At 39.7% G+C, this 27,761-nt stretch overlaps 1 protein-coding gene across 1 annotated transcript in view; it reads left to right on the top strand.

The window, feature by feature from the left end:
* Positions 1-759: 759 nt before the first annotated feature.
* lamb4 (laminin, beta 4) overlaps positions 760-27,761 on the top strand; it is a 58,508-nt gene continuing 31,506 nt past the window's right edge. The window contains exons 1-16 of the mRNA XM_044194278.1: positions 760-830; positions 2,380-2,555; positions 9,225-9,360; positions 9,938-10,011; positions 12,870-13,058; positions 13,754-13,817; positions 14,197-14,411; positions 15,056-15,176; positions 16,498-16,686; positions 17,722-17,877; positions 18,101-18,204; positions 18,697-18,776; positions 19,730-19,922; positions 20,093-20,224; positions 20,346-20,531; positions 25,758-25,870. Of these exons, the coding sequence (XP_044050213.1) occupies positions 809-830; positions 2,380-2,555; positions 9,225-9,360; positions 9,938-10,011; positions 12,870-13,058; positions 13,754-13,817; positions 14,197-14,411; positions 15,056-15,176; positions 16,498-16,686; positions 17,722-17,877; positions 18,101-18,204; positions 18,697-18,776; positions 19,730-19,922; positions 20,093-20,224; positions 20,346-20,531; positions 25,758-25,870 (2,150 nt within the window). The 5' untranslated portion in view covers positions 760-808. The remainder of the gene's footprint in view (positions 831-2,379; positions 2,556-9,224; positions 9,361-9,937; positions 10,012-12,869; positions 13,059-13,753; positions 13,818-14,196; positions 14,412-15,055; positions 15,177-16,497; positions 16,687-17,721; positions 17,878-18,100; positions 18,205-18,696; positions 18,777-19,729; positions 19,923-20,092; positions 20,225-20,345; positions 20,532-25,757; positions 25,871-27,761) is intronic.

The following is a 27,761-nucleotide window of genomic DNA, read 5'->3' as shown; positions in this document are numbered from 1 at the left end:
CCTCATCATTTCAGGTCTGGAGGTCTGGGGGTCTTTAGGTCTGGTTCCTCAGGTCAGTTACCTGCTTTGCCTGGTTGATATTTCAGTCTTGTTATAAAACATTATGACTCTGTGATCTGTTATTTGTGTTATATATGTTTTCTGTTACAGTCTGTTTGTTGATCAGTTCAGTGGAAACATTTTGTTTGTCAGTTAACACTGTACCTCCTTAAGACAACAGAGTATTTTCCATATATATATATATATATATATATATATATATATATATATATATATATATATATAGATATATTCAATAGCTAATTAAACCACACTATCAGACTGATAATCATCAATCTTCATTAAAATTTGTATCCACCTACCAGTGATCTGTGAACATGTTTTCTCATGTAAAATCGGGTCAGGCTGTTAGGTGTTAGCTACATGCTAATGCTTTCAATAAAGAAAAACCAGTTTGTCTGCAGATTAATGTGAATTCATGAAACTGCCAGGAGGGAATTCCTTTTATTCAGTGTAGATAGCGGATAACAACACACACACACACACACACACACACACACACAGTTACACACTCAGATGAATGCGTGTTGGTGTTTAGTTTTTTTATGTTTTGGTTCAGGATTCTTGGTTTGTGTTTTCTTTGTTTGAGGAGATAAAACTTGTGGTGGGATCTGACCTCAGATCAGCTGTCAGACAATACATTATACAGTTTAACTCATTGTGTGCTTGAATAACTGTTGATTTGTGCTTCACCAGAGTCCATCAGATTCCACAAGACACCAGACACCAGCAGGTGTCTCAGCACAACATGATCTTTATCATCTTCATTGGTGAGTTGGAAGTGATCCAACCCGTTCTCATTCCCAGGTCGTCAAAAACGTTTTTTCACCACCTAGCGTCTCATACAGACACACAAGGTACCCTTTAGCATCTGTATGAGACACAGTGGGCTTTCAATTAACTCCAATATAAAACCATCCACGGCAATATTAGATGCTCAGAGCAACTGCTCCGGCCATTCATTCACTCCAATATTAACCTGACCACTGCACTATAAGACGCTGTGAGCATCAGTCCCACTGGAGAACCGAGGACCCGCCACCCAGAAGTATTTTCCTCACTGTTAATTCCCATGTTAAGGTTTTCTTTCAATGATATCCTCAACATTTCTCAACAAAAAAACACAAAAGTGTCCTTAATAATTCAACAATAACATATCTTAATGTTACAGCTTAAATTTTTATTCCTTCGATTCTGAGAAATAAAGTTTTTTTGTCAGTTTTGGATATGGATACATTACCCATGATCCTTAGCCACCGCTGCAAGAGAAATCCAGCTCACCGCTAAACCTGAAGTCTGGTGGAAAACGTTTAAATTGCTTAATAAAGTACTCATTGTTAAATGATTTTGCAGTCATAATCACCCAGACATAGTGTGGCACATAGGTTTTTACATAAGCGTTTTTGGCATGAAATGCTCCCTGATCCGGGGGGGGGGGTTCTTCCCATTGACTGTTTTCTGTGTCAGTTGTTGGCTTAATGCGGAAGCTATAAACCAAGCGGTGTTTGATGCCTGTTTTAGTTAAAATATCTTAAATAAACCAGCATTTTTACTTTTTCTTAACATAGATTATCTAGATGCAGCGTAATTACTAGTTTGGCTGTACTGGATATTTGATATATTTAGTAGATATATCTTTTTACGATCGTATTTACAAACCAGAAGAACTACAACTGTGATTTGTATCAAGCTGCATGGGGGGCCCCTAGGGAAATGTATTTTCTGATTGATTTGATGATGTAATGGTAAACTAATAATAATTGTAGCAGCAGGTTTTGAGCAGGAACACAGGGACAGCAGGTGGCCCACAACCACAGATCCAGACTCTGCAGCTCTGGAGGCAGAAATACCTGCTGAAAGCGACAGAAGGAGAGAGGAGAGAAACGAGAAAGCACAAAACTACGGGAGAGAGAAGATGTCGAGTTAGTAACATGCATTAACGGGATGATATTGCATACAAATGGAGAGGGAGAGGAGGAGACAGGAAAGAGGTGCATCATGGGAAGTATCCCAGCAGTCTAGGCCTATAGCAGCATAACTAAAGGATGGTTCAGGACTCACCTTTACCTGTGTGTATTTTCATATAGAATTTCATAGTAACATACTGTATATACTGTGTATAATCTTGTTACAGCTCTATTGAAGCTCTCTGATGTTTCCACTGAGTGAAATATTCAAACCAGACTCACAGATGTTATTATTCTTCCATCAGATGGAAATATTCTTCATGTCTGTTGAAACATTTTACACTAATTATTCTAAAATTCTGACCAACATTTTTGAGATTTCCACTAGAATTTAAAATCTATCCTTCTGCAGTTTTTTTTCCAGGAGCTCAACTCCAAGACCTTGAGGACCTCCAGGACCAGTGCCCCGGTGGCTTGTGTAACCGCCAGCTTGGTGACCTGATGGTGGGACGAGCAGATCAACTGTCAGCCTCGTCCACCTGCGGTCTGGATGGACCACAGAACTACTGCATCATCGGATACCTGGAGGTCAGAGGTCACATTATAACATGGACATGGGGTTCTGAACATGATGAGCAGAATGTTTCTGTCTATAATCAAATATCAATAAGTATTTACAGAAGGCTGAAAAATACCCTAACCTCTCTTTGATTGAACCTGTGAGATTCGATCAGTGTGAAAAGTACAGAATCGAATCTCACTCAAAATATGAGTAGTAAGTAGTATAAGTTCAGTTCAATTTTATTTATATAGCACCAATTCATAACAGAAGTGATCTCATTGCACTTTTCATATAGAACAGGTCTCTTTATAATATTATTTACAGAGACCCAACAAATCCCACCATGAGCAAGCACTTGGCGACAGTGGCAATAAAGAAACATTGGGCAGAACCAGACTCAATAGTGGGCGGCCATCCACTGCCAGAGAGAGAGAGAGAGAGAGCGAGAGAAGGGGGGTGGGGGAGAGGGAAGCACAATGCAAATTCCACATAGAATTTTAAAATAGAAATAATGTAATAGTAGTGGTAATATTAATATTAATAAAGTAATAATAATAGGAATGATAGTCATTGGAATAATAATGACAATAATAGTAACAAAGCCAATAACAACAACTGTAGTAGCAGTTGTCGAGCAGGAACACAGGGGTAGAAGACCACAACCACAGATCCAGACTCTGCAGCTCCAGAGGTAGAAATACCTGCTGAAAGCGACAGAAGGAGAGAGGAGAGAGACAAGAAAGCACAGAACTACAGGAGAGAGAAGATGTCGCGTTAGTAACATGCAGTAATGGGATAAAAATGCATACAGATGGAGAGGAAGAGGAGGAGAGAGGAAAGAGGTGCATCATGGGAAGTCTCCCGGCAGTCTAGGCCTATAGCAGCATAACTAAAGGATGGTTCAGGACTCACCCGAGCCAGCCCTAACTATAAGATTTATCACAGAGGAAAGTCTTAAGCCTACTCAAACCCAAACTGGGACCTGATTCTACAGGAGAGGAGCTTGTTAACTGAAGGCTCTGGCTCCCGGTCTACTTTTGGAGACTCTAGGAACCACAAGTAACCCTGCATCCTGGGAGCGCAGTGTTCTAGTCAGGTAATAAGGTATTATGAGATATTTAAGATACGATGGTGCCTGACCATTAAGAGCTTTGTAGGTGAGGAGAAGGATTTTAAATTATGTTCTGGATTTTACAGGGAGCCAGTCCAGAGAAGCTAATATTGGAGAAATATGATCTCTTTTCCTAGTTCTTGTCAGTACACGTGCCGCAGCATTCTGGATCAACTGGAGAGTCTCAAGGGACTTATATGGGCAGCCTGATAATAAGGAATTGCAATAATCTAGCTTAGAAGTAACAAATGCGTGGACTAGTTTTTCAGCATCATTTTCAGACAGAATGTGCCTGATTTTTGCAATGTTACATAGGTGAAAGAAGAAGTTTGATGTTTGTTTCATGTGGGAGTTAAAGGATAAATCCTGATCAAAGATAACTCAGAGGTTCCTTATGGTGCTGCTAGAGGCCAGGGCAATGCCATGTACAGAAACTATATCTTTAGATAATGTGTCTCAGAGGTGTTTGGGGGCCAAGTACAATAACTTAAGTATAAGATATATATTATGCTTATTGTATAAGATTATGAGTAAGATGACGCCAGTGTATGCAAGGAATCATCTGCCTTGTCTCCTTAGCGTATGGTTTGTTGCTACTTTGTTTTTCTGCGTATATCATCAAGATGAGTCTGCTTTACTTCTTTATGATCACCAAGCACTTCTCAACATTCGAGCTCCTGAAGAACTGTTGTCAAAGCACGACTTGGGAGACCAAACTACAAATCTTCCTCCTTCTTATCTGACATACCTACAGACCTGTGCCGCCTACACTGTACCTTTCCCCGTAAGAAACATTTTAGAAGACGGGGAAAGCGGGGAGGTGTACTGGTAAGTCTTAAGGCTTTTATGACGTCCTCCTGTGGGACTTATCATCACCTGTCTTGTGGTAGATGTTACCATCTGGCCTGTTGTTCCTGGTCCGACTGCTGTTCCTGACCGGCCGACAGAGCCTCCTCAACCCTGGCAGATGCGGGTCCGCAGAAGCGGCGTAGACCATGGGAACCTTCGTCCGCTGGGTCGTCCTTCATCATCGGCCAGCGAGGAGCTTATTCTTCGTATGGCTCTGATTAATGCTAGGTTGCTAACAAACAAGACGTTCCTGCTTAATGAATTCTTCACCTCTTGCGAGTTGGATTTTATGTTTCTGACAGAAACCTGGCTTCATGCTGGTGAGTTTACACCTTTCTCTGAACTTCTTCCTCCTGAGTGTGCATTTCTCAGCTCCCCTCGGACCACCGGCAAGGGGGGAGGGCTAACGCCTGTATTCAAATCCACCTCCCAATGCCGGCAGACTCCATCTGAAATTTCTCCAGCTTTGAGCTGCAGCTATTCAAGTTAAACCATCCTTTTCCTGTGCTGTGCGCCGCCGTGTACCGTCCACCAAAGTTCTACAATGATTTTCTACAGGATTTTGCAACTTCTTGGCAGCGATAATGTTAAAATTTGATCGTCTTGTAATTGTCATGGATTTAAATATAAATGTATGCTGTGAAACCAGTCCTCTAGTCAAAGACTTTATGAATCTTATCGATTCTCTTAATCTCACCCAGTTGGAGACTGGCCCGACACATGAAAAAGGACACACATTGGACCTTGTGCTGTTTTATGGTTTTTGTGGTTTATGTTTATGTGAAATTTGTGACACATGTATATCAGATCATCTGCCTGTTTTATTTACAACTACAGTTCCTTGCTCTAGGGTTACAACTTGTGTTCCTGCACACCTCCTGTGTGCAATTAACCCTCTAAATATGTTGCAGTTTTCTATTGCTTTTAAAGACTCTATGCTTTATACCCTGATGGCTGCTGTGATCTCAGTGCTGAGGAGCTTACTAGCATCTTTGACTCCACTTGCACTGATATCTTGGACTTGTTGCTCCATTTAGGACTAAACGCTTAAAGCCACTTACAGAGCTGTGGCTGAATGATACTACCCGCTCTCTCAGACGCACATGTAGATGAGCTGAGAGGAAGTGGAAGAAGGATAAGCTCCAGGTCTCCTTAGAAATCTTAAGGGACTGCTTAGCAAATTACCACAGAGCCGTTAAAACTGCAAAAACACAATTTATATCTAACCTTGTCTCTAGTAACAGTCAAATGCCTATGGTTCTTTTCAATACTTTTAATTCTCCCTGTGACTCAGCTTGTATTGTGCCAACACCTACACTCTTAATACACTTTCTTAATGTTTTTTATTGAAAAGATTTCTGCTCTTAGGTCTTTACCCACTTCCTTAGACCCATCTGTTCTTCCTCTGTGCCCAGCTGTCTTTGATCATTTTGAGCCTGTATCACTCTCCTTATTATCACAGTTAGTTCATAATATGCGGCCTACAAATTATAATAATAATAAAACTTTGTTTTGATAAGTGCTCTATAAATAAAGTACAGAGTGCTTCACAAAGAGAGAAATAAAATACCAGTGAATGATAAAATATAAAATAAGTAAAACACATAAAAACAACAACAATAAAATAGACAGCTCAAGTAAAATCAGGATATGCTTTCCGATAAGAATGTGTTTTGAGAAGAGACTTAAAAGAAAACACTGACTCAGACAACCTAATTTCTTCGGGCAGGTTGTTCCAGAGCCTCGGGGCCCTGATGGCAAAAGCTCTGTTCCTCTTAGTTTTAATCCTGGACTCAGGAACAGACAGGAGACCCCTGCCCGAAGATCTCAAACTACGTGAATGTTCATAAGGGATTACAAGGTCTAAAATATAATCTGGAGCTAGGCCATGAAGAGCCTTAAAAGTAATCAATAAGATCTTAAAATCAATCCTAAAACAAACAGGGAGCCAATGTAAAGAGACTAAAACAGGTGTCATGTGATCGTACCTCTTGGTCCTGGTTAACAGCCTAGCAGCTGAGTTTTGTACAGTCTGTAGTTGTGTCAAAGTTTTTTGATTAAGACAAGTGAACAGACTGTTACAATAATCAAGGCATGAGGAGATAAAAGCATGTACAACAGTTTCTGCATCACTAAGACTTAAAATAGATCGGATTTTTGCAATATTTCTGAGGTGATAGAAACATGATTGGACAAGCTTAGTGATAAGTTGCTCAAAACATAAACTGCCATCAAACAGGACACCAAGATTTCTTGCAACAGGCTTGATATGTTGTGACAGGTTACCAGTAGATGACAGTATTTGTTTAGTGATATGTTGAGACACCAATAACAAGGACTTCAGTTTTATTTGAGTTGAGCTGTAGAAAATTTATCGACATCCAATTTTTTATGTCAGACAGATAGTCCTGCAGAAAACTCAGCGTACTGAGGTCACTGGGCTCGACAGGGAGGTACAACTGCGTGTCATCCACATAACAATGAAAAGAAATACCATGTCTGCTGATGACATCACACAAGGGAAGCATGTATAAGGAGAACAGTATTAGACCCAGAATTGAACCCTGAGGCACACCATAGTTGATATGGGAAAAGGATGACATGAAGTTATTATTGGTGACACAGACTTTCCTGTTGGACAGATAGGATGAGAACTAGTCTTGTGCAGTGCCAGATATGCACACCCAGTGCCTCAGTCTGTCTAAAAAAATGCCATGATCAATTGTGTCAAAGGCAGCATTTAAGTCCAGCAGCACAAGAATTGAGCACATGCCTGCGTTGGCATTCATTAAAAGATCATTAGTGACTTTGGCAGTTTGGATATTGGATGATAGTTGTCCAGGATTGTCCCTTAGACAGTATTCCCTCCTGTCTACTAAAAGTTGTTTTTAGTACAGTTTGGTGCAGTATCATCATTCTGATGAATACCTGTCTTATCTGAGGGTGGCTTCCAGCTGCTTTTAAACATGCTGTAGTGCATCCTCTTATTAAAAAGCCAAATCTGGATGCTTCTGTTCTCTCTAACGTCAGGCCTATTTCTAAGCTACCTTATCTATCTAAAGTTTTGGAGAGAGTTGTTTTTAATCAACTGAAAAAAAAATTTGATAATCATGGCATCCATGAAAAGTTTCAGTCTGGGTTTAAACCATGCCATAGCACTGAAACAGCTCTTTTAAGAGTTTTTAATTATCTGCTCTTAACTGTTGATTCAGGGAACTCTGCTATTCTGGTGCTTCTAGATTTGACTTTTGTTAAGAATCTGTGAGTTAATTTTGACAGCTCCTTTAAACTCGATAGGCAGATTAGTTCAGTTGTCAAAACCAGCTTCTTTCGGTTAAGACTTTTAGCCAAGGTAAAGTCCTATCTCTCTCCCAACGACTTTGAGAGAGTTATCCATGCTTTTATTACTTCTCTACAAAAATAGAGGCTACCGAGCCTTTGCGGTGGCTGTCCCTGATCTCTGGAACAGTTTGCTTCTTCATATAAGAGCTGCCCAGACCCTGGAAACTTTTAAGTCGCTGCTAAAGACCCACCTCTTCTCGTTGCCAGTCACTTCTAGTTGAGCTTGACACCATGATTTCATTTTCTATTGTGCTGCTGTTCCTTTATTATGTTACTTCTTTTCTTTTCTTTTTAGTATTTGTTATTAACTTTTGTTTGTTCATTTGATATTTTATCCTGTTCAGCACTTTGGTCAACAGTGATCATTTTAAATGTGCTACATAAATAAATTTGGCATTGACATAAGTATGAGTAGTGTATATAAGTAGTGTGGGTAGTATGAGTGTCACAGAGATATTTATCAGTTTAATTATTAAGTTAAACACAGATAATGAAGTAAAGTTTCATATTAATGAATATTGTTTTTATTTTTCACTGCTCAGTGTGAACACAAATATATACAAACATCTGTGCTCTCGCTCTGTATTTTTTCTATATGTGTATATATGCATGTACTGTTGATAAAGTGCAGCTGAACTGTGTTCTCCCTCTGTATATGATCTCCTCTCTGTTCTCTAGCTGATTGATGTGTTTCTGGCTTGCACTCTGATTTTCATACTGAAACATGTTCTGATCTGTCACTTTAGTATCTGACGCTGTTCTTTCCACCCTGAGGAATTATTTCTCCTCCTCATTCCTGCATTTTCCCTTATTTATTTTTTCTTCTCCTTCAGTCACTCAGTCATTTCTTCAGTCTCTATGATCGTTATTCTCTCAGAAATGTTTCTTCTAAAACTTTATGTACCGAATAAAATCATTTTCTTAACATTGTCACAAATTAGTATTTGGTTACATAGATTAGATTCAGGTTCAGCTAATCATTTCACTTTTCTGACAATCAAAATACTCAGATTCAGTTCAAATGAACCACTGCTTTCTGTCATTCACAAATAAGACTGTTCTTTACTGGTTTTTATGATTCTTTACTGTTCTTTACTGCTCTATTCTTTACTGTTCTTTGTGGTTTTTACTATTTTATTCTTTACAGTCCTGTTCTTTACAGTTTTTTGCTGGTTTTTTTACTGTTTTTTACTGTTCTGTTCTTTACTGTTTGTAGAAAATTGTTAAAACAAGTTAACTTGTATTAAAACGGGTCAAAGAGTCAGAGGGTACTAAAGAAAATGAGACTTCATTATCAATAACAGAAAGTTTAAGTTGTTCATTGTAAACGATGAAGTACTGATGATGATGATTATTATTGAGCAGTTTGGTTTAATGTGTTGTCCTCCATCAGGAGGAGCAGAAATGTTTCACATGTGACTCACGGCTGCCGTACAATCGCTATCACAACCCCAACAGCCACCGCATCGAGAACGTCATCACGACCTTCGACTCCGAGAGAAAAATGAAGTGGTGGCAGTCTGAGAACGGTGAGTTTAAAACATCATGTGACCATGAAGGTAAAAACTGTGCAATCAGAAAGTGGAGGATGACTCACCTGAGTTGAAGTTTACATGTTTTGAACTGACTGTTTCGTCTGCAGAACTTTTTCTTTCAGGTTCTTTGTTTTTAAATGAAGCATTGAATCATCAGATTATCCAAAAACTCCTGCAGAGAAGTTTTCTCACAATAAACTTACAACTATAAAATATGAGTTAGTTTGCAGCATGCTTCTGTAACCTGGTGATAGTTTAACCATTACAGAGATACTATATCATCAGCTTTGGGTGGATGAAAGGGTTAGCATAGCTGCTATTGGTTGCTAGTTACCAGTGCTAAAGGTCTCTCAGCGCAGTGTTCACTGTGAATTCTGGGAAATGTAGGAACATTCAAATAGGTTGAACATAAGTATAAACAGGAGAACATGTATTTAAAAATGTTGTAGGTAGCCTTCAACATAACGTCATCAATAATCAGTATATTAATTAGTAATATAATTCATATAAAAATGTTCACTAACTCACCTGTGTATCTATCACCTCGGCGTCCCTGCTGTGTCGTCTGCAGGAGTTCATCAGGTCAGCCTCAGGCTGGATCTGGAAACCGTGTTCCAGTTCAGTCACCTGGTCCTCACCTTCAAGGTAAAACACTAAACATACACTGACTTTCATATTATATATAATGTATTGTATATACTTTTTATAACACCTGTTCAGATGAATTATTAATGATCAGCACTGATGTCACCTTAAGGCTGCATTCCAAGTAAAATATGATGCATAAAATATGTATAAAATATCTATTTATTGTGACTCACACCCCTCTGCTGCTAATCATAGCAACTTAATTCAAAATCCTCGGCAACCTCTGTTACCCCCTCTCCTCAATTGTAATGCTGCAAGTTTTGGTCTTTTAAATATCAGATCCCTAAATAATAAATCTTTCTTATGTCAGTATTTTATTACTTTAGTTAGACTTTTTTATCATCACAGAGATTTGGTTATCCCAGGGAGACTGTAGTCCTCTCATTGAAGCAACCCCATCTCCACCCCGGCTGTCAGGCAGGGGAGGGGAGGTTGCTGTTATTTACAGAAAAGTTTTTAAATGCACTCCCATTTTACATAGTAGTTTTACATAATTTGAACATCTTGGTTTAATGGTAAACTCTAAAAATCCATTGATCTTTTTAATTATCTACAGACCGCTCATGCCAAACAATGTTTTTATCCAAGCGTTTGCTGAGCTATTATCCCATTTTATATCAAAGTATGACAAAAGTCTTATTTTAGGTGATTTTAACATACGTCTGCTGCCTTTCTCAGACTTTTGTCACTGATTTTATGGATACTTTGGAACCTTTTAATCTGGATTAAAGAAAACAGGAACATTGTGCTGTCTAAAGATCCTTTGTAGTTTTTCAGACAGTCCAGATACATAAGGGATGGAGACACCGTTCCTTCTTGGTTCTGTTTCCCTTTTGTCCTGTTTTTTGTCTCTTTTAACTTTGTTGATAGCCCAAGTAGGATAACCACAGGCTGAGAGAGCATTCTGAACATGCCTTTCCTCTTTCTTCTTACCCTCTGAGCCAGTGGGCACAGAGGGTAAGATGCCCACACAAAAACAGAGCAATGTAGTTTATTCAATGCAGTGAGGAAAACTGCAAAGAACGGTACATAGGTGAGACTAAACAGCCACTTCACAAAAGACTTTTTCCGCACAGACGACACGCTAACACGGGATTGCAGAGCACCATGCATTTGCATCTGAAAGTTACAAACCATGGGAGCCGAAACGTTTGATTCTCCGACACTAATCAAGTTGTACTTGGCCCCAAACACCTCAACAACAACAAGTGCTTGCTCATGGTGGGATTTGTTGCGTCTAGACCTGCAAATCCCACCATGAGCAAGCACAGAGGCAAAGAAAAACTTCCTTTTAAGAGGCAGAACCTCAAGCGGAACCAAACTCAATGGTGGGCATTTGGATTAAGAGAGAGAGAGAGAGAGAGACAAAGAGAGAAAGAAAAATTAGATTACTTCTGTTATGAATTGGCGCTATGTAAATTATGATTATGAAAAGTGATGTGAATTAAATTGAATTCTGTTCTTAAGTTTAAGCCAATTTTTAGAAAAAGTCATTTCAATCCAAATTTTAGCTTTTCTGTGTCGTAATAACATCTTTGAGAAGTTTCAGTCAGGTTTTAAAGCTTTACATAGCACAGAAACGGCCCTCCTCAAGGTAACCAATGACATCCTTTTGGCAGCCAACAGGGGGGAGAGCGCAATTTTAATAATTCCTTTAGACTGAAGTGCAGCTTTCGACACAGTAGATCATGACTTTTTCATTGATTGCCTTAAAACCTGGGTTTGCATCAAGGACACTGCAGTTAGTCGGTTTTATTCTTACCTTTCAGAAAGAGCCTATGCGGTCACCATAGGTAACTACGAACCCTCTACAACTCACATTACCTGTGGTGTACCACAAGATTAAATTTTAGGTCCAATTTTATTTTATATGTACATGCTTCCTCTCTTGGCCAAATGATTCAACATCACAACGTCTCTTTTCATTGCTATGCAAATGACACAGATATACCTAAACTACCAAAACTACTTGGTTAGGTTTAGGCAACAAAACTACTTGGTTAGTTGTAGGAAAAGATCATGGTTTGGGTTAAAATAAGTTCCGCAAGTCACAGGATGTAACTTAAGTCACGTAATTCACGTGACTTAACTCATGTGACATAGGTCACCTATGTAGCGTTTTTTTAACTTTAAATAAGTCAACGTTGACTTGGTTTCACACGGGACATAAACCCCAGTCTCCTAGCTGAAAGTCCTGTGTTTGTTTGAACCATCCACCACCCCACCTTCCTCCTAATGTGGACTTTGTCTCTCTTTATACTATGGCACCTGACTTCCTCCTTTGCTCCCCTCATAATTACTACAGCCACTAGAGGTTGCAGCCTAACAACAAACATAACTATGGGTTGTAATAAGCTGCTTGCAAAATCAACCTATACGGCCGTTTTTCTGGTGAGGATGGGCTGTCCCCTGGGACTTGATGACCCAAAAAGCCTAGCTGCTGTTTTAGACTGTCTCAGTGATGTCAACTGTTGGATGGCAATAACTCAAAATCAGAAATCATATTGTTCAATCTCCCAAAACCCATCAGTCTCATTGAGAATAGCCTTGGTCCCCTGTCTGCAAATGTGTCTACTGTAACTACCTCTATTCTGACATAAACCAAAAGTCACTCTCTCGCCTCCAACTGCTTCAGAATGCAGCAGCTCGGCTTCTCATTGGTTTTAACAGACAACATCACCCCAGTCCTGGCTTCTCTCCATTGGCTCCCTGTTCATTTTAGAATTGATTTTAAGATTTTACTGATCACTTTTAAACCACGCAAGTGGGGCTCTTCTAGCTGTTCTGACGTCAAGGCTTAAATCTAAAGGTGTCAAATATACTGTGATGTCACTTCCTGTGCTCTCTCGCTGCAGAGTTTCCGTCCAACGGCCATGTTGGTGGAGCGTTCAAAGGATTTCGGACGAAGTTGGAAAGTTTTCCGTTACTTTGCAGAAGATTGTTCGCTTCATTTCCCTTCAGTGTCCAATCAACCGGCCAACAGCATCGACGACGTGGTCTGTGACAGCAGATACTCCGGATCAGAGCCATCCACTGACGGAGAGGTAACACACATTCAACTCATCTTTATACACACAATACACACAGACATACACACAACACTCAATAACACATGAACACACAGAGATTAACTCAAAATAAAAAACAAATAACAACATGATTTCACGGATCCACAGTGACTCGGTCCTCAAACCATAATCAAACATCAAGGTAATCAATAATAATCTAGTTCAGTGGTTCCCAACCTGAGGGTCAGGACCCCTGCCAGATAAATCTGAGGGGTCACATGATGATAATGAGACAAGAAAGTCACACTTCAGGGGTTAAGGTTGAAAACATCAAAATTATTTATTTTCTGTTTCTGAAAAGAAAAAGACAAAATAAGAGTTAAATAATAATTTATGAATCTTAATGATGAGGAAAATATCCATCTGTGGTTTTAATGAGTCACAAAAAGGTTTGAACTGATCCAGTTTATATCAAACCAGAGATTACAAATTGCGTCACAGTGAAGAACGAAAAGCATAAACACGAGAAAAGGAAAGACCGATTTAAAACCCGAACAAATAAACACAATAAAAGTGAGAACATGTTAAACTACTGTTTGTTTTGTGTGATGTTTTTACATTTGTATCGCTACTTCTTCTTTTATAAACACAGTTTATGTTTGAGAAAAGATGTTTTTATGTGTTAAGTTTGTTTTGTATTCAGAAGATGTTTTATTCTGTTTGTCCACTAGGTGGTGCTGAAAGCTCTGGATCCCATCTTTGAAATAGAAAACCCGTACACACCGAACATCCAAGGTGAGGTGACATTTACGCCAGAGAACCTTGCTCTCTGATTGGCTGTCAGCTGTGTGTTAAAGTCATTTAAATTAAATAGCTCAGTGGAACAATTTAAAACAACATTTTTAATCAGAGTTCAAGACGTATTAACCTTCAGGTAACCATGCCAACAGGACTGATGAGTTAAATGACAGGTGAAACTACCCCTGAGCTAACCTAACAATCAAGTTTATAATCATGTACACTGTGTTTACTTATGTGAAATACTACTCACAGTATACTACTAATACTTCACAGTGATGCTGTAACAAACTCCTGTTTAATTTAAACATGGTTATATCAGACAGAAAAAAATAACATTAAACATTTAAACATGTTTTCTAATCATCGTCCTCAGATCTGATCACCTTGACAAATATCCGTGTTAACTTCACTCGTCTCTTCACGTTGGGTGACACTTTGCTGGGTCGAAGACGCAGGAACCCTCAGGACAAATATTACTATGCTCTTTACAACATGGTGGTCCGAGGCAGCTGCTTCTGTAACGGCCACGCAAGCCAGTGTACACCTGTGGACCGAGGACGGGGGGATGTCTTCACCCAGACTGGCATGGTATGGACCAGAACTGGTACAGATAAGTTTTGGTGTTTGTGGTTATTTTGTAGCGGCCTGGTGTCATTAGCATGATTTAATTGTGTCCTGTTGCCTTCAGATATCTGCAGAGTTTTCGTGAACTGAAGGAGAAACTTTTCATTCAGTATAAAGACAACAGATAGGCTACTGTAACTAATTTATCGATAAATACAGACTGATTTACTGACATTCCTGCTTTAAACACATCAAATGTTGATTTTTGATGCTGATTTAAACACATCCACTGGTTGGAGAGTGTTTAATTAAAATTGTTTAGTATGAAATCTGTAACATGTTGGGTCTGTATCCCTGGTCGGGAGTTTGAGGTCCCTGTTTTTAATCATTACTCCATATTTTCTGCACATTTCGTCTGAATATTGATTTTGCTCTTCACTAAAATCAAATCACTAAACTACCATCAGAGTAACTTCAGAATCAAACATCTTTTCTCAGATTAATATCTAAAACCAAACTTCCACTGTTGTTGGAACAGTTCAGAGATGAAGTCTAATTATATCAAACTGTGACTGTCTGAACAAGCGTGTGCAGCGAGTGTTAAACTAATAGTCTGCAGCTGAGTTTCCAGGTGATTTCAGCAGGTAAGGATGTTTTCTGTTCTTCAGGTTCATGGCCGATGTGTTTGTCAGCACAACACGGCCGGAGAGAACTGTGAGAGATGTCAGGACTTTCACCACGACACCCCCTGGAGGCCTGGAGGAGAAAACACAGCCGACATCTGCAGGAGTAAAAAATTAATAATTTCCTCTATGTTGATACAAAATGTAAACCAGGCGACATCACGTTGCTTTCTGTTTCAAATGAGTAGAATATAAGATTTATTTTGTAAGAGACAGAGTTGTTGTATGAGCAGAATTTTACTAATTAAGTTTTAAATTATCTACAGTTTGTACATATCGTTACATTATTTTTTGGTTTGTTTTTTCAAATCATTTGTAGTTTCAAATCAGGACTGAATCCCTCAAAAAATGTTTTGGTAAAATATTTTCATTTTGTAGTTTGAATTTTATTTCTAGTTTTTTTTTTCTTAAAGCTGGAGTGTGGGACTTCTGTCTCCCCCTTGTGGCAGTGAGAGTAATTACACAAACACTGTCGTCGCATGCTGATGATGTTTGCCTATGGTGAGCTCCAGGCTCGTATCAGAAATAGTTACAAAAATACAGAGAAATTTCCACAGTTCCAAGACAATAATCCATTATTTAGGTAGAGTAAATGTAAAAGCTACATTGCCTACTCCAAATATTTTACCAACCTGTCCAAGAGCAGTAACGTGACCTCAGTCCCTTCTCTCAGCGCTCTCCAACAAAGAAAAGCTAAAGCTACACCAATGGTTATCCCTGTTTGTCCTTTGGAGGCTTCTTAAATTTTACTCCTAATTGCTGCAGCCTACTGCGCCGCAACGGTTGCTCCAGAGCCATGTAGAGAGATAGTTGCGTCAACTCCATTCAATTTCACTTCAAATGGCTTTATTGGTGCGACTGCATACAATACAACGTTGCCAACGCATATTAACACAAAGTATACAATCATATCATAATAAACAAAATAAATAATAACCAATGCTCAATAATAACCAACTCTCCAATTGACCTTTTTTTTTTTTACAGCAATGGCGGATCGCGGATCTTTACGTGGCTCTGGGTTGCTCCCTGCTTCTGTTCTGGCAAACCAGTCATTGCTAGTTGGCGTAAAACGCATCCTTACCAGTGCACCACAGACACCAGATTTAAAATTCCTATACTGCCCTGCCAGAGATTTATCTGTTGGTGACAGGCTTAATCAGCATTGTGGGAACTTGTTTGGAATAGGCTTGAATGTAAAGGACGGTCATTTATATGTAAAAGTCCCGCACTCTAGTTTTAATCTTGAACATGTTTAATTTTTATTCTTTGTCCAGACAGACTGGTAATACTATACTACACTATTAATAAAGTTTCGTTTCAGTAGTTTTTGTCAGTAATGATCTTCTTGTTTTATTTGTTGTTCAAGTTGTTTTCATCTTTTTTTTAGTTTGTAATTGTGTCCTGGTGTTTTGTGTCTGTCTCAGGATGTAACTGTCACGGTCACTCGGACTCGTGTCACTTCGACGCCGCTCATTTCGCAGTGACGGGCGGCATGAGCGGTGGTGTCTGTGACGACTGCCGCCATGACAGGACGGGGCCTCAGTGTGAACGATGTCGACCTTTTCTGTATCAGGATCCACAGAGAGCTACAGAAGACCCGCACGCCTGCATACGTATGCTTCAACTGCTTTCATTCATTCACTTGGTGTGTGTGTGTGTGTTCACAATTACGAGTTAGATGGTAGTTGTGTTGGACCCATTGGTTTTATCAACAGTAACTCACAGGTGCCTGCATTTTTGGCGGCCCCCAAAACCACCACCCCCTATTTTCAGGGTTTCGAATGACTGTCGTAAAGGACCCATTGTTAGAGCCTGTGTTAATAAAACAAGTACACACTGTGGCTCACACTCACTAACAAAGGGTCATTCTCAGATTTTATCTACTACGGAAAAGCCAAGCTGGGGTTTCCTCTTTCTAAGCAGCGTCTGCCACACTGGTTGGTTGAAACCATCCCATGTCTATGCGGGACAAGTGTTTGCCCCCTTCCTGATTTCTTTTTTTTTTTTGCATGTTTGTCACACAGAATAACAAAATGAAGACTTTGGAGTGGCCTAGTCAAAGTCCTGACCTGAATCCTATTGAGATGCTGTGTCATGACCTTAAAAAGGCAGTTCATGCTCGAAAACCCTCCAATGTGGCTGAATTACAACAATTCTGCAAAGATGAGTGGGCCAAAACTCCTCCACAGCGCTGTAAAAGACTCACTGCAAGTTATCGCTAACGCTTGACTGCAGTTGTTGCTGCTAAGGGTGGAGCAACCAGTTATTAGGTTTAGGGGGCAATCACTTTTTCACACAGGGCCATGCAGGTTTGGATTTTGTTTTCCCTTAATAATAACAACCTTCATTTAAAAACTGCATTTTGTGTTTACTTGTGTTATCTTTGACTAATATTTAAATTAGTTTGATGATCTGAAACATTTAAGTGTGACAAAAATGCAAAAAAAAAGGAAATCAGGAAGGGGGCAAACACTTTTTCACACCACTGTAGATGCTTGTGAAGTGAAGCGGGTCATGGGTATGACTTTGTTTAGATCTAGTCTTAATAATTAGTGTAACAAAGACTATCGTTCTGTGTAGACTGTAGTCAGAGTGAGGTCAAACAGATTCAAAGTGTCATTCATTACATACATTTTCCTGTGTTTCAGCATGTGACTGCGACCCGGTTGGTTCTCAGGGTGGCGGTCTGTGTGACGCTCAGAGCGGTCGATGTGTCTGTAAAGATAACGTGGAGGGTCAACGCTGCGATCGCTGCAAACATGGCTTCTTCAACCTGAGACAGGACAACCCGGCCGGCTGTCAGGGTGAGAAATAGCATTTATTTTACCTATTTATAGCTTTTCATAAACAAACAGTAGTAAAGCGGAGAAGCTTCATGTTAACGTTTAATGTTAAAGTTTATATGACAAAAAATATGAGATGAAATTGCTGCTTTCATTCTTCTTATAGAAGCGTTGATGCAGGTTTGTTCGCCATGTTGGACTGATTGGTGTATGTGTGTTTCTCTGTGGGTGTTATATTTTTCAGTGTGCAGGTGTCATGTTTTGGGAAGTGTCAGGTCATGTGATCAGCTGACAGGAAGTTGTGAATGTGACCATTTAGCGATTGGACCACTGTGTGATCGATGTCTGGTAGGTTTTATCTTAAAGGAGCAGACTGTAAAATAACATGTTGTTTTAGTTAATTAATCTGCAGTTTGAAACCACCTCTACTTTATTTTTATAGTTGTTAAAGGCATAATGAGCAGGATTTGTCAGTTGCTGTTTGATAGAGAGCAGCGGTGGTAGAGTGAGTTTGAGAGTGAATGAAGAGAGGAGCGGCGTTAGCGAGAAGAAAGCAGTGAATCAGAGAAATAAAACATTTGGCGCTCAGAAGCGTCCCGAACACAGCAAAATAATAAGACAATAATCAAATACAGGGCAGGGTCTCTGCAGATACAGACACTGCCACACACTTTTAGTGGGTCATAAGTGATGATTGAAAGGGATTATTTATTAGTCTATACATTGCTTTTTAGGAAAATCCTACTCATTATGCCTATAATATAGTAACTCGTTATTATTAATCAGTTATTTATTGAAAAGTCATATTTTAATGTGCTTCTATCTGTGTTTTGTGGTCAGGCAGGTTTCTGGGGTTTGGGAAACTCTGTGTTCAGATGTTCACCCTGTGACTGTGATATCGGAGGAGCTCACAGCACCACGTATGTTTCTGCTTTTAAAATATTTGCAGGCTGAATCTGTTTTTACACAACAACTTCGTGAGTGAAATAATGAAGAGGAACTAATGATGAAGGTCAAGTCAGTTTTATTTTACAATACAACACCTATCAATTAAAGACTAGCCACAGAATAAGAGAAACATCAGGGAGATCAACAGAGGAGGAATCCTTCCTCAGGACACACAGACGCGATAGATGTCACCTTTACAGAACAAAAAAACCTTTATTTCTCTATCAGATTTTAATCCGAAATTAAAAATTGATTTTAAAGGAAGAAGAAAGACATAGATAAAATAGATGGAAGGCAATAAATAAAAACATGGAGAAATAAGTGATCAACTTAAACATTAACATGTTTTATTCATTCAGTTTTACTTCTTATACATAACTGAAAACGCACTAAGTGCCCATTAAAGAGTTGAAGGCAGGGAGCTGCTGAATCAGCTGTTTGACTATTTATTTTACACTGATTGGACAGAAATGTCTGAACCACGACACAATGACACGAAGGACGAGGCTAACATCAATCTGAACAACCTTAGTTAGTTACCATGAAAACTCATACACTTTGAACTCGAGTTGTGAGACAATAAAAACTGGATGAATCTCAAATGTAACTTTCTAACTGATTAATCTGTATGATGAACTGATCAGTAAACTCAGAGTTGAATAAACCAGGTAATAACCAGAATCAAAATCCCAATGTTAAATTCAGTCAACACAAACACAGACTGAGATGAAAACAGATCTCTGACCGCTGAGGTTTTCTGTTGGTTTGAGTCAAAATAAACAGGAATCACATGATTTTATGTCTTCATCATTCAGAGACATCAAACAATTTTCTGATCAGTTTGTATATTAAATCCGTCAGAAGTGAAACAACAAATATCCAGAGACTGAAAGCAGCTGAAGTGTTGCTCTTCCTGACTCCTCAGGTGTTCTCCACAGGACGGACAGTGTCACTGTTTACCCAGCATGGTGGGTCGACGCTGCTCTGACCCCGCCCCTGGGTACTTCCTGGCTCCACTGGACTACTTCTTGTACGAGGCAGAGCTCGCCGCTCCTCTTCATGGAGGAAGCTCTTCTTCTCCTTCTTCTACTTCTCCTTCATCTTCTTCTTCTTCTGTGGTGTGTAACAATGATGATCAAATGTGACTTTCAGAAAGATTAGTCACAGTATCAGTGTGTATATTAATAGTATCAGTGTGTATACTTACAGTATTAGTCACATTAATACTGTTAGTATACACACTAACAGTATTATTGTGTAGACTAACAGTATCTATGTGTATTTTCAGTTGAACCCGGCTGTTTTACCAAAGTGTGAGCAGTATTTCAGAGAGCAGGGTTACGACTTTAAGTTCACTAACGGACGAGTTGTTCTGGTTCAGAGGACTCGGCGACTCACCCGCCGGAGGAGACAGGGACAGGTGGGACATCTGATTCATTTCCTTTTACACCAATGGAGGGACCCTAGTCTGATCTTTCAGCCAATAAGATCATCGTCCTCAGTCCTGAGTGTCACTGATGTTTGTTTCCGTCCTGCAGCAGAGCAGCATCCCTCTGGACCCGGGTCACGCCTTGCAGATTGTTCCCCGTCAGAGGTCAGTTGATCAACCAATCACCTGGACTGGCCTGGGATTGGTCAGAGTGTTGGAGGGGGCGGGGCTTAGGTTCACTGTGGACAACCTCCCATCATCATTGGATTACCAGCTGGTGATTCGCTATGAGCCGGAGGTGAGAAGAATTGTCAGGGACCAGGTTCTGGTCCTTGTCCTAATCCTGGTCCTGATTCTGGTCCTAATCCTGGTCCCAGTTCTGGTCCTGGTTCGTGTTCTGTTCCAACTGAAGGCTAACTAAGCTATCACTGACTGATAAAGTTTTTACAGACCAGAACTTTAATCAGTCAGTTATTTGTTAATTTTTAACAGAAGGGGTGGCCCAATGGGAGCACCCCACAACTAGACGTTCCTACTTGTCACTTTGATCATGAAGGCGACACTACAGAGTATATAGGCTACGGTATCGTATATAGTTTAGAGAATATTATAGATCCAAGACGAAACTGACAGTAGGTCTGGACTGAAGAAAAAGGTGCAATTACAAATTCATCTGCTACTTCAGCACCACGGACAGCGCTATGGATTTACCAATACACAGCACAGTTAGGCTACTGATGTTTTAGTCAGTCAGGCAGACTAGACTAACATTTTATACTAAACAACCCCTCTGCCCCTGCATCCTGTCTGCTACTAGGGGATCTAGAGGTGGGATGGCAGGTTAACAAGGGGGATGCATCCCCACATTTATTTTTTTCCTACTTTTTAACAGATATTCAACATTTCCATTTTTCTTTTTTCAGACATTTTCTATATTTCTAAACTATAAACCTATTGTAAATGTTACAAAGAATAATTTCACCATGAAAGGAAATAACAGAAAATATAAGTGTAAAAAGACATTTAAAAAAGGACATTTGACAGAATGATGGATGATATCAATAAACAAAATTCTGAAAATAAATTAAATTGGAGCAATAGTCATTAATATAAATGGTCAAATTTAAATCTTAAATTGAAAACTAGTTATCGCTAACGCTTGACTGCAGTTGTTGCTGCTAAGGGTGGAGCAACCAGTTATTAGGTTTAGGGGCAATCACTTTTTCACACAGGGCCATGCAGGTTTGGATTTTGTTTTCCCTTAATAATAACAACCTTCATTTAAAAACTGCATTTTGTGTTTACTTGTGTTATCTTTGACTAATATTTAAATTAGTTTGATGATCTGAAACATTTAAGTGACAAACATGCAAAAAAAAAAGGAAATCAGGAAGGGGGCAAACACTTTTTCACACCACTGTAGATGCTTGTGAAGTGAAGCGGGTCATGGGTATGACTTTGTTTAGATCTAGTCTTAATAATTAGTGTAACAAAGACTATCGTTCTGTGTAGACTGTAGTCAGAGTGAGGTCAAACAGATTCAAAGTGTCATTCATTACATACATTTTCCTGTGTTTCAGCATGTGACTGCGACCGGTTGGTTCTCAGGGTGGCGGTCTGTGACGCGCTCAGAGCGGTCGATGTGTCTGTAAAGATAACGTGGAGGGTCAACGCTGCGATCGCTGCAAACATGGCTTCTTCAACCTGAGACAGGACAACCCGGCCGGCTGTCAGGGTGAGAAATAGCATTTATTTTACCTATTTATAGCTTTTCATAAACAAACAGTAGTAAAGCGGAGAAGCTTCATGTTAACGTTTAATGTTAAAGTTTATATGACAAAAATATGAGATGAAATTGCTGCTTTCATTCTTCTTATAGAAGCGTTGATGCAGGTTTGTTCGCCATGTTGGACTGATTGGTGTATGTGTGTTTCTCTGTGGGTGTTATATTTTTCAGTGTGCAGGTGTCATGTTTTGGGAAGTGTCAGGTCATGTGATCAGCTGACAGGAAGTTGTGAATGTGACCATTTAGCGATTGGACCACTGTGTGATCGATGTCTGGTAGGTTTTATCTTAAAGGAGCAGACTGTAAAATAACATGTTGTTTTAGTTAATTAATCTGCAGTTTGAAACCACCTCTACTTTATTTTTATAGTTGTTAAAGGCATAATGAGCAGGATTTGTCAGTTGCTGTTTGATAGAGAGCAGCGGTGGTAGAGTGAGTTTGAGAGTGAATGAAGAGAGGGAGCGGCGTTAGCGAGAAGAAAGCAGTGAATCAGAGAAATAAAACATTTGACGCTCAGAAGCGTCCCGAACACAGCAAAATAATAAGACAATAATCAAATACAGGGCAGGGTCTCTGCAGATACAGACACTGCCACACACTTTTAGTGGGTCATAAGTGATGATTGAAAGGGATTATTTATTAGTCTATACATTGCTTTTTAGGAAAATCCTACTCATTATGCCTATAATATAGTAACTCGTTATTATTAATCAGTTATTTATTGAAAAGTCATATTTTAATGTGCTTCTATCTGTGTTTTGTGGTCAGGCAGGTTTCTGGGGTTTGGGAAACTCTGTGTTCAGATGTTCACCCTGTGACTGTGATATCGGAGGAGCTCACAGCACCACGTATGTTTCTGCTTTTAAAATATTTGCAGGCTGAATCTGTTTTACACAACAACTTCGTGAGTGAAATAATGAAGAGGAACTAATGATGAAGGTCAAGTCAGTTTTATTTTACAATACAACACCTATCAATTAAAGACTAGCCACAGAATAAGAGAAACATCAGGGAGATCAACAGAGGAGGAATCCTTCCTCAGGACACACAGACGCGATAGATGTCACCTTTACAGAACAAAAAAACCTTTATTTCTCCATCAGATTTTAATCCGAAATTAAAAATTGATTTTAAAGGAAGAAGAAAGACATAGATAAAATAGATGGAAGGCAATAAATAAAAACATGGAGAAATAAGTGATCAACTTAAACATTAACATGTTTTATTCATTCAGTTTTACTTCTTATACATAACTGAAAACGCACTAAGTGCCCATTAAAGAGTTGAAGGCAGGGAGCTGCTGAATCAGCTGTTTGACTATTTATTTTACACTGATTGGACAGAAATGTCTGAACCACGACACAATGACACGAAGGACGAGGCTAACATCAATCTGAACAACCTTAGTTAGTTACCATGAAAACTCATACACTTTGAACTCGAGTTGTGAGACAATAAAAACTGGATGAATCTCAAATGTAACTTTCTAACTGATTAATCTGTATGATGAACTGATCAGTAAACTCAGAGTTGAATAAACCAGGTAATAACCAGAATCAAAATCCCAATGTTAAATTCAGTCAACACAAACACAGACTGAGATGAAAACAGATCTCTGACCGCTGAGGTTTTCTGTTGGTTTGAGTCAAAATAAACAGGAATCACATGATTTTATGTCTTCATCATTCAGAGACATCAAACAATTTTCTGATCAGTTTGTATATTAAATCCGTCAGAAGTGAAACAACAAATATCCAGAGACTGAAAGCAGCTGAAGTGTTGCTCTTCCTGACTCCTCAGGTGTTCTCCACAGGACGGACAGTGTCACTGTTTACCCAGCATGGTGGGTCGACGCTGCTCTGACCCCGCCCCTGGGTACTTCCTGGCTCCACTGGACTACTTCTTGTACGAGGCAGAGCTCGCCGCTCCTCTTCATGGAGGAAGCTCTTCTTCTCCTTCTTCTACTTCTCCTTCATCTTCTTCTTCTTCTGTGGTGTGTAACAATGATGATCAAATGTGACTTTCAGAAAGATTAGTCACAGTATCAGTGTGTATATTAATAGTATCAGTGTGTATACTTACAGTATTAGTCACATTAATACTGTTAGTATACACACTAACAATATTATTGTGTAGACTAACAGTATCTATGTGTATTTTCAGTTGAACCCGGCTGTTTTACCAAAGTGTGAGCAGTATTTCAGAGAGCAGGGTTACGACTTTAAGTTCACTAACGGACGAGTTGTTCTGGTTCAGAGGACTCAGCGACTCACCCGCCGGAGGAGACAGGGACAGGTGGGACATCTGATTCATTTCCTTTTACACCAATGGAGGGACCCTAGTCTGATCTTTCAGCCAATAAGATCATCGTCCTCAGTCCTGAGTGTCACTGATGTTTGTTTCCGTCCTGCAGCAGAGCAGCATCCCTCTGGACCCGGGTCACGCCTTGCAGATTGTTCCCGTCAGAGGTCAGTTGATCAACCAATCACCTGGACTGGCCTGGGATTGGTCAGAGTGTTGGAGGGGCGGGGCTTAGGTTCACTGTGGACAACCTCCCATCATCATTGGATTACCAGCTGGTGATTCGCTATGAGCCGGAGGTGAGAAGAATTGTCAGGGACCAGGTTCTGGTCCTTGTCCTAATCCTGGTCCTGATTCTGGTCCTAATCCTGGTCCCAGTTCTGGTCCTGGTTCGTGTTCTGTTCCAACTGAAGGCTAACTAAGCTATCACTGACTGATAAAGTTTTTACAGACCAGAACTTTAATCAGTCAGTTATTTGTTAATTTTAACAGAAGGGGTGGCCCAATGGGAGCACCCCACAACTAGACGTTCCTACTTGTCACTTTGATCATGAAGGCGACACTACAGAGTATATAGGCTACGGTATCGTATATAGTTTAGAGAATATTATAGATCCAAGACGAAACTGACAGTAGGTCTGGACTGAAGAAAAAGGTGCAATTACAAATTCATCTGCTACTTCAGCACCACGGACAGCGCTATGGATTTACCAATACACAGCACAGTTAGGCTACTGATGTTTTAGTCAGTCAGGCAGACTAGACTAACATTTTATACTAAACAACCCCTCTGCCCCTGCATCCTGTCTGCTACTAGGGGATCTAGAGGTGGGATGGCAGGTTAACAAGGGGATGCATCCCCACATTTATTTTTTCCTACTTTTTAACAGATATTCAACATTTCCATTTTTCTTTTTTCAGACATTTTCTATATTTCTAAACTATAAACCTATTGTAAATGTTACAAAGAATAATTTCACCATGAAAGGAAATAACAGAAAATATAAGTGTAAAAAGACATTTAAAAAAGGACATTTGACAGAATGATGGATGATATCAATAAACAAAATTCTGAAAATAAATTAAATTGGAGCAATAGTCATTAATATAAATGGTCAAATTTAAATCTTAAATTGAAAACTCCTGTTGAAAATGGAAAATGCTAAAAAATATTTCAAAAGAAAAACTGACTTCAAAATATAAAATAGTCTGTATCTTATTTTGTCTTTAATATTTCTTCTGAATAATTAGCTTTTTAAAGTGTAAATGTAAATATATATTATAATATAATAAGGTAAATATATTTAATTTCTTTATAGTCTGAGATGTTAATAATATAAAAGTAAACTTTACTTGAATGATAACTTTTATTTTCTGGCTGCTTTAATGTGAAACTTATCTTCCTGTATTATAATGTCAGCTGATCTTCCTCTGCAGGCTCTGTCTGATTGGCTGGCTTCAGTCAACATCATCACAGTGTCGCTGGGCAACGGCAGCTGCAGCAGCGAGCCGACAAGAAGTAAATCTCTGATTCTTCCAGGAAAGTCCAGGTGAGATGCCGTCAGTAAACAACAGATTCTGTTTACCTGCAGAAAGGTCACATGACTGTTCAGGTGTGAAATTAATTCACTTACAGATGCAGAAACAGTCTGAGATTTACAGGACCATAACAAAAGTTTTGATCTTATTCCCAGTAATCCCACACCTCCGAGACACATTATCCAGCACCATCGTAAACAACCTCTGAGTTATCTTTGATCAGGATTTATCCTTTAACTCCCACATGAACAAACTTCAAGGACTGCCTTCTTTCACCTACGTAATATTTCAAAAATCAGACACATCCTGTCTCAAAATGATGCCGAAAAATGAGTGCATGCATTTGTTACTTCTAGGCTGGATTATTGCAATTCCTTATTATCCGGCTGCCCGAATAAGTCCCTTAAGACTCTCCAGTTGATCCAGAATGCTGCGGTACGTGTACTGACAAGAACTAGGAAAAGAGATCATATCTCTCCAATATTAGCTTCTCTGCACTGGCTCCCTGTAAAATCCAGAATAGAATTTAAAATCCTCCTCCTCACCTACAAAGCTCTTAATGGTCAGGCACCATCGTATCTTAAAGATCTCATAACACCTTATTACCCGACTAGAACACTGCGCTCCCAGGATGCAGGGTTACTTGTGGTTCCTAGAGTCTCCAAAAGTTGACTGGGAGCGAGAGCCTTCAGGTATCAAGCTCCTCTCCTGTAGAACCAGGTCCCAGTTTGGGTTCGGGAGGCAGACACCATCTCCACATTTAAGAGTAGGTTTAAGACTTTCCTCTTTGATAAAGCTTATAGTTAGGGCTGGCTCAGGTGAGTCCTGAACCATCCCTTAGTTATGCTGCTGTAGGCCTAGACTGCCGGGAGACTTCCCATGATGCACCTCTCTCCTCTCTCCTCCTCTCCCTCTCCATCTGTATGCATTTTTATTCCATTACTGCATGTTACTAACTCGACATCTTCTCTCTCCCGTAGTTCTGTGCTTTCTCGTTTCTCTCCTCTCTCCTTCTGTCGCTTTCAGCAGGTATTTATGCCTCTGGATGTGCAGAGTATGGATTGCAGGCCTCCTACTGCCCCCATCAACATCTGCTACGACATTATTATTATTATTATTATTATTATTATTATTATTATTATTATTATTATTATTACTTTTTTCATTATTACTATTGTTATTTTATTAATATTACTACTACAATTACATGATTATTATTGTGCTATCGTATGCTCTGTCCTCCTGCTCTCTCTTCCCCTCTCTCTCTCACCTGCCCTGAGTCTGGTTCTGCTCGAGGTTTCTGCCTCTTAAAGGAAGCTTCTTCTTGCCACTGTTGCCAAGTGCTTGCTCATGGTGGGATTTGTTGGTTCTCTGTAAATAATATAAAGACCATAGTCTAAACCTGCATTTGTCATTTTACAACACAGGGCTGCACAATAAAATGTAAGTTGTAGCCCCTTCATGCTACACACACAACTATATATATAAAAAAAAAAAAAAAAAAAAACTTTGTCCTTCACCCTCCGCGGTGGTCTCATCCTTCGAGCTCGGGTCCTCTACCAGAGGCCTGGGAGCTTGAGGGTTCTGCGCAGTATCTTTGCTGTTCCCAGTACTGCACTCTTCTGGACCGAGATGTCTGGTGTTCTTCCAGGGATCTGCTGTAGCCACTCCTCCAGTTTTGGGGTCACTGCCCGAGTGCTCCGATGACCACGGGCACCACTGTTGCCTTCACCTTCCAGGCCTTCTCCAGCTCTTCTCTGAGCCCTTGGTACTTCTCTAGTTTCTCATGTTCCTTTTTCCTGATGTTGCCATCGCTTGGTATCGCCACATCAACCACAACGGCTTTCCTCTGTTGTTTGTCAACCACCACGATGTCAGGCTGGTTCGCCATTACCATTCTGT

The sequence above is a fragment of the Siniperca chuatsi genome, linkage group LG4 (genome assembly GCF_020085105.1).
Source record: "Siniperca chuatsi isolate FFG_IHB_CAS linkage group LG4, ASM2008510v1, whole genome shotgun sequence".
Taxonomy (NCBI): Eukaryota; Metazoa; Chordata; class Actinopteri; order Centrarchiformes; family Sinipercidae; genus Siniperca; species Siniperca chuatsi.
Note: the sequence above shows the minus strand (reverse complement) of the source record. Positions and strands in the feature narration are given on the sequence as shown.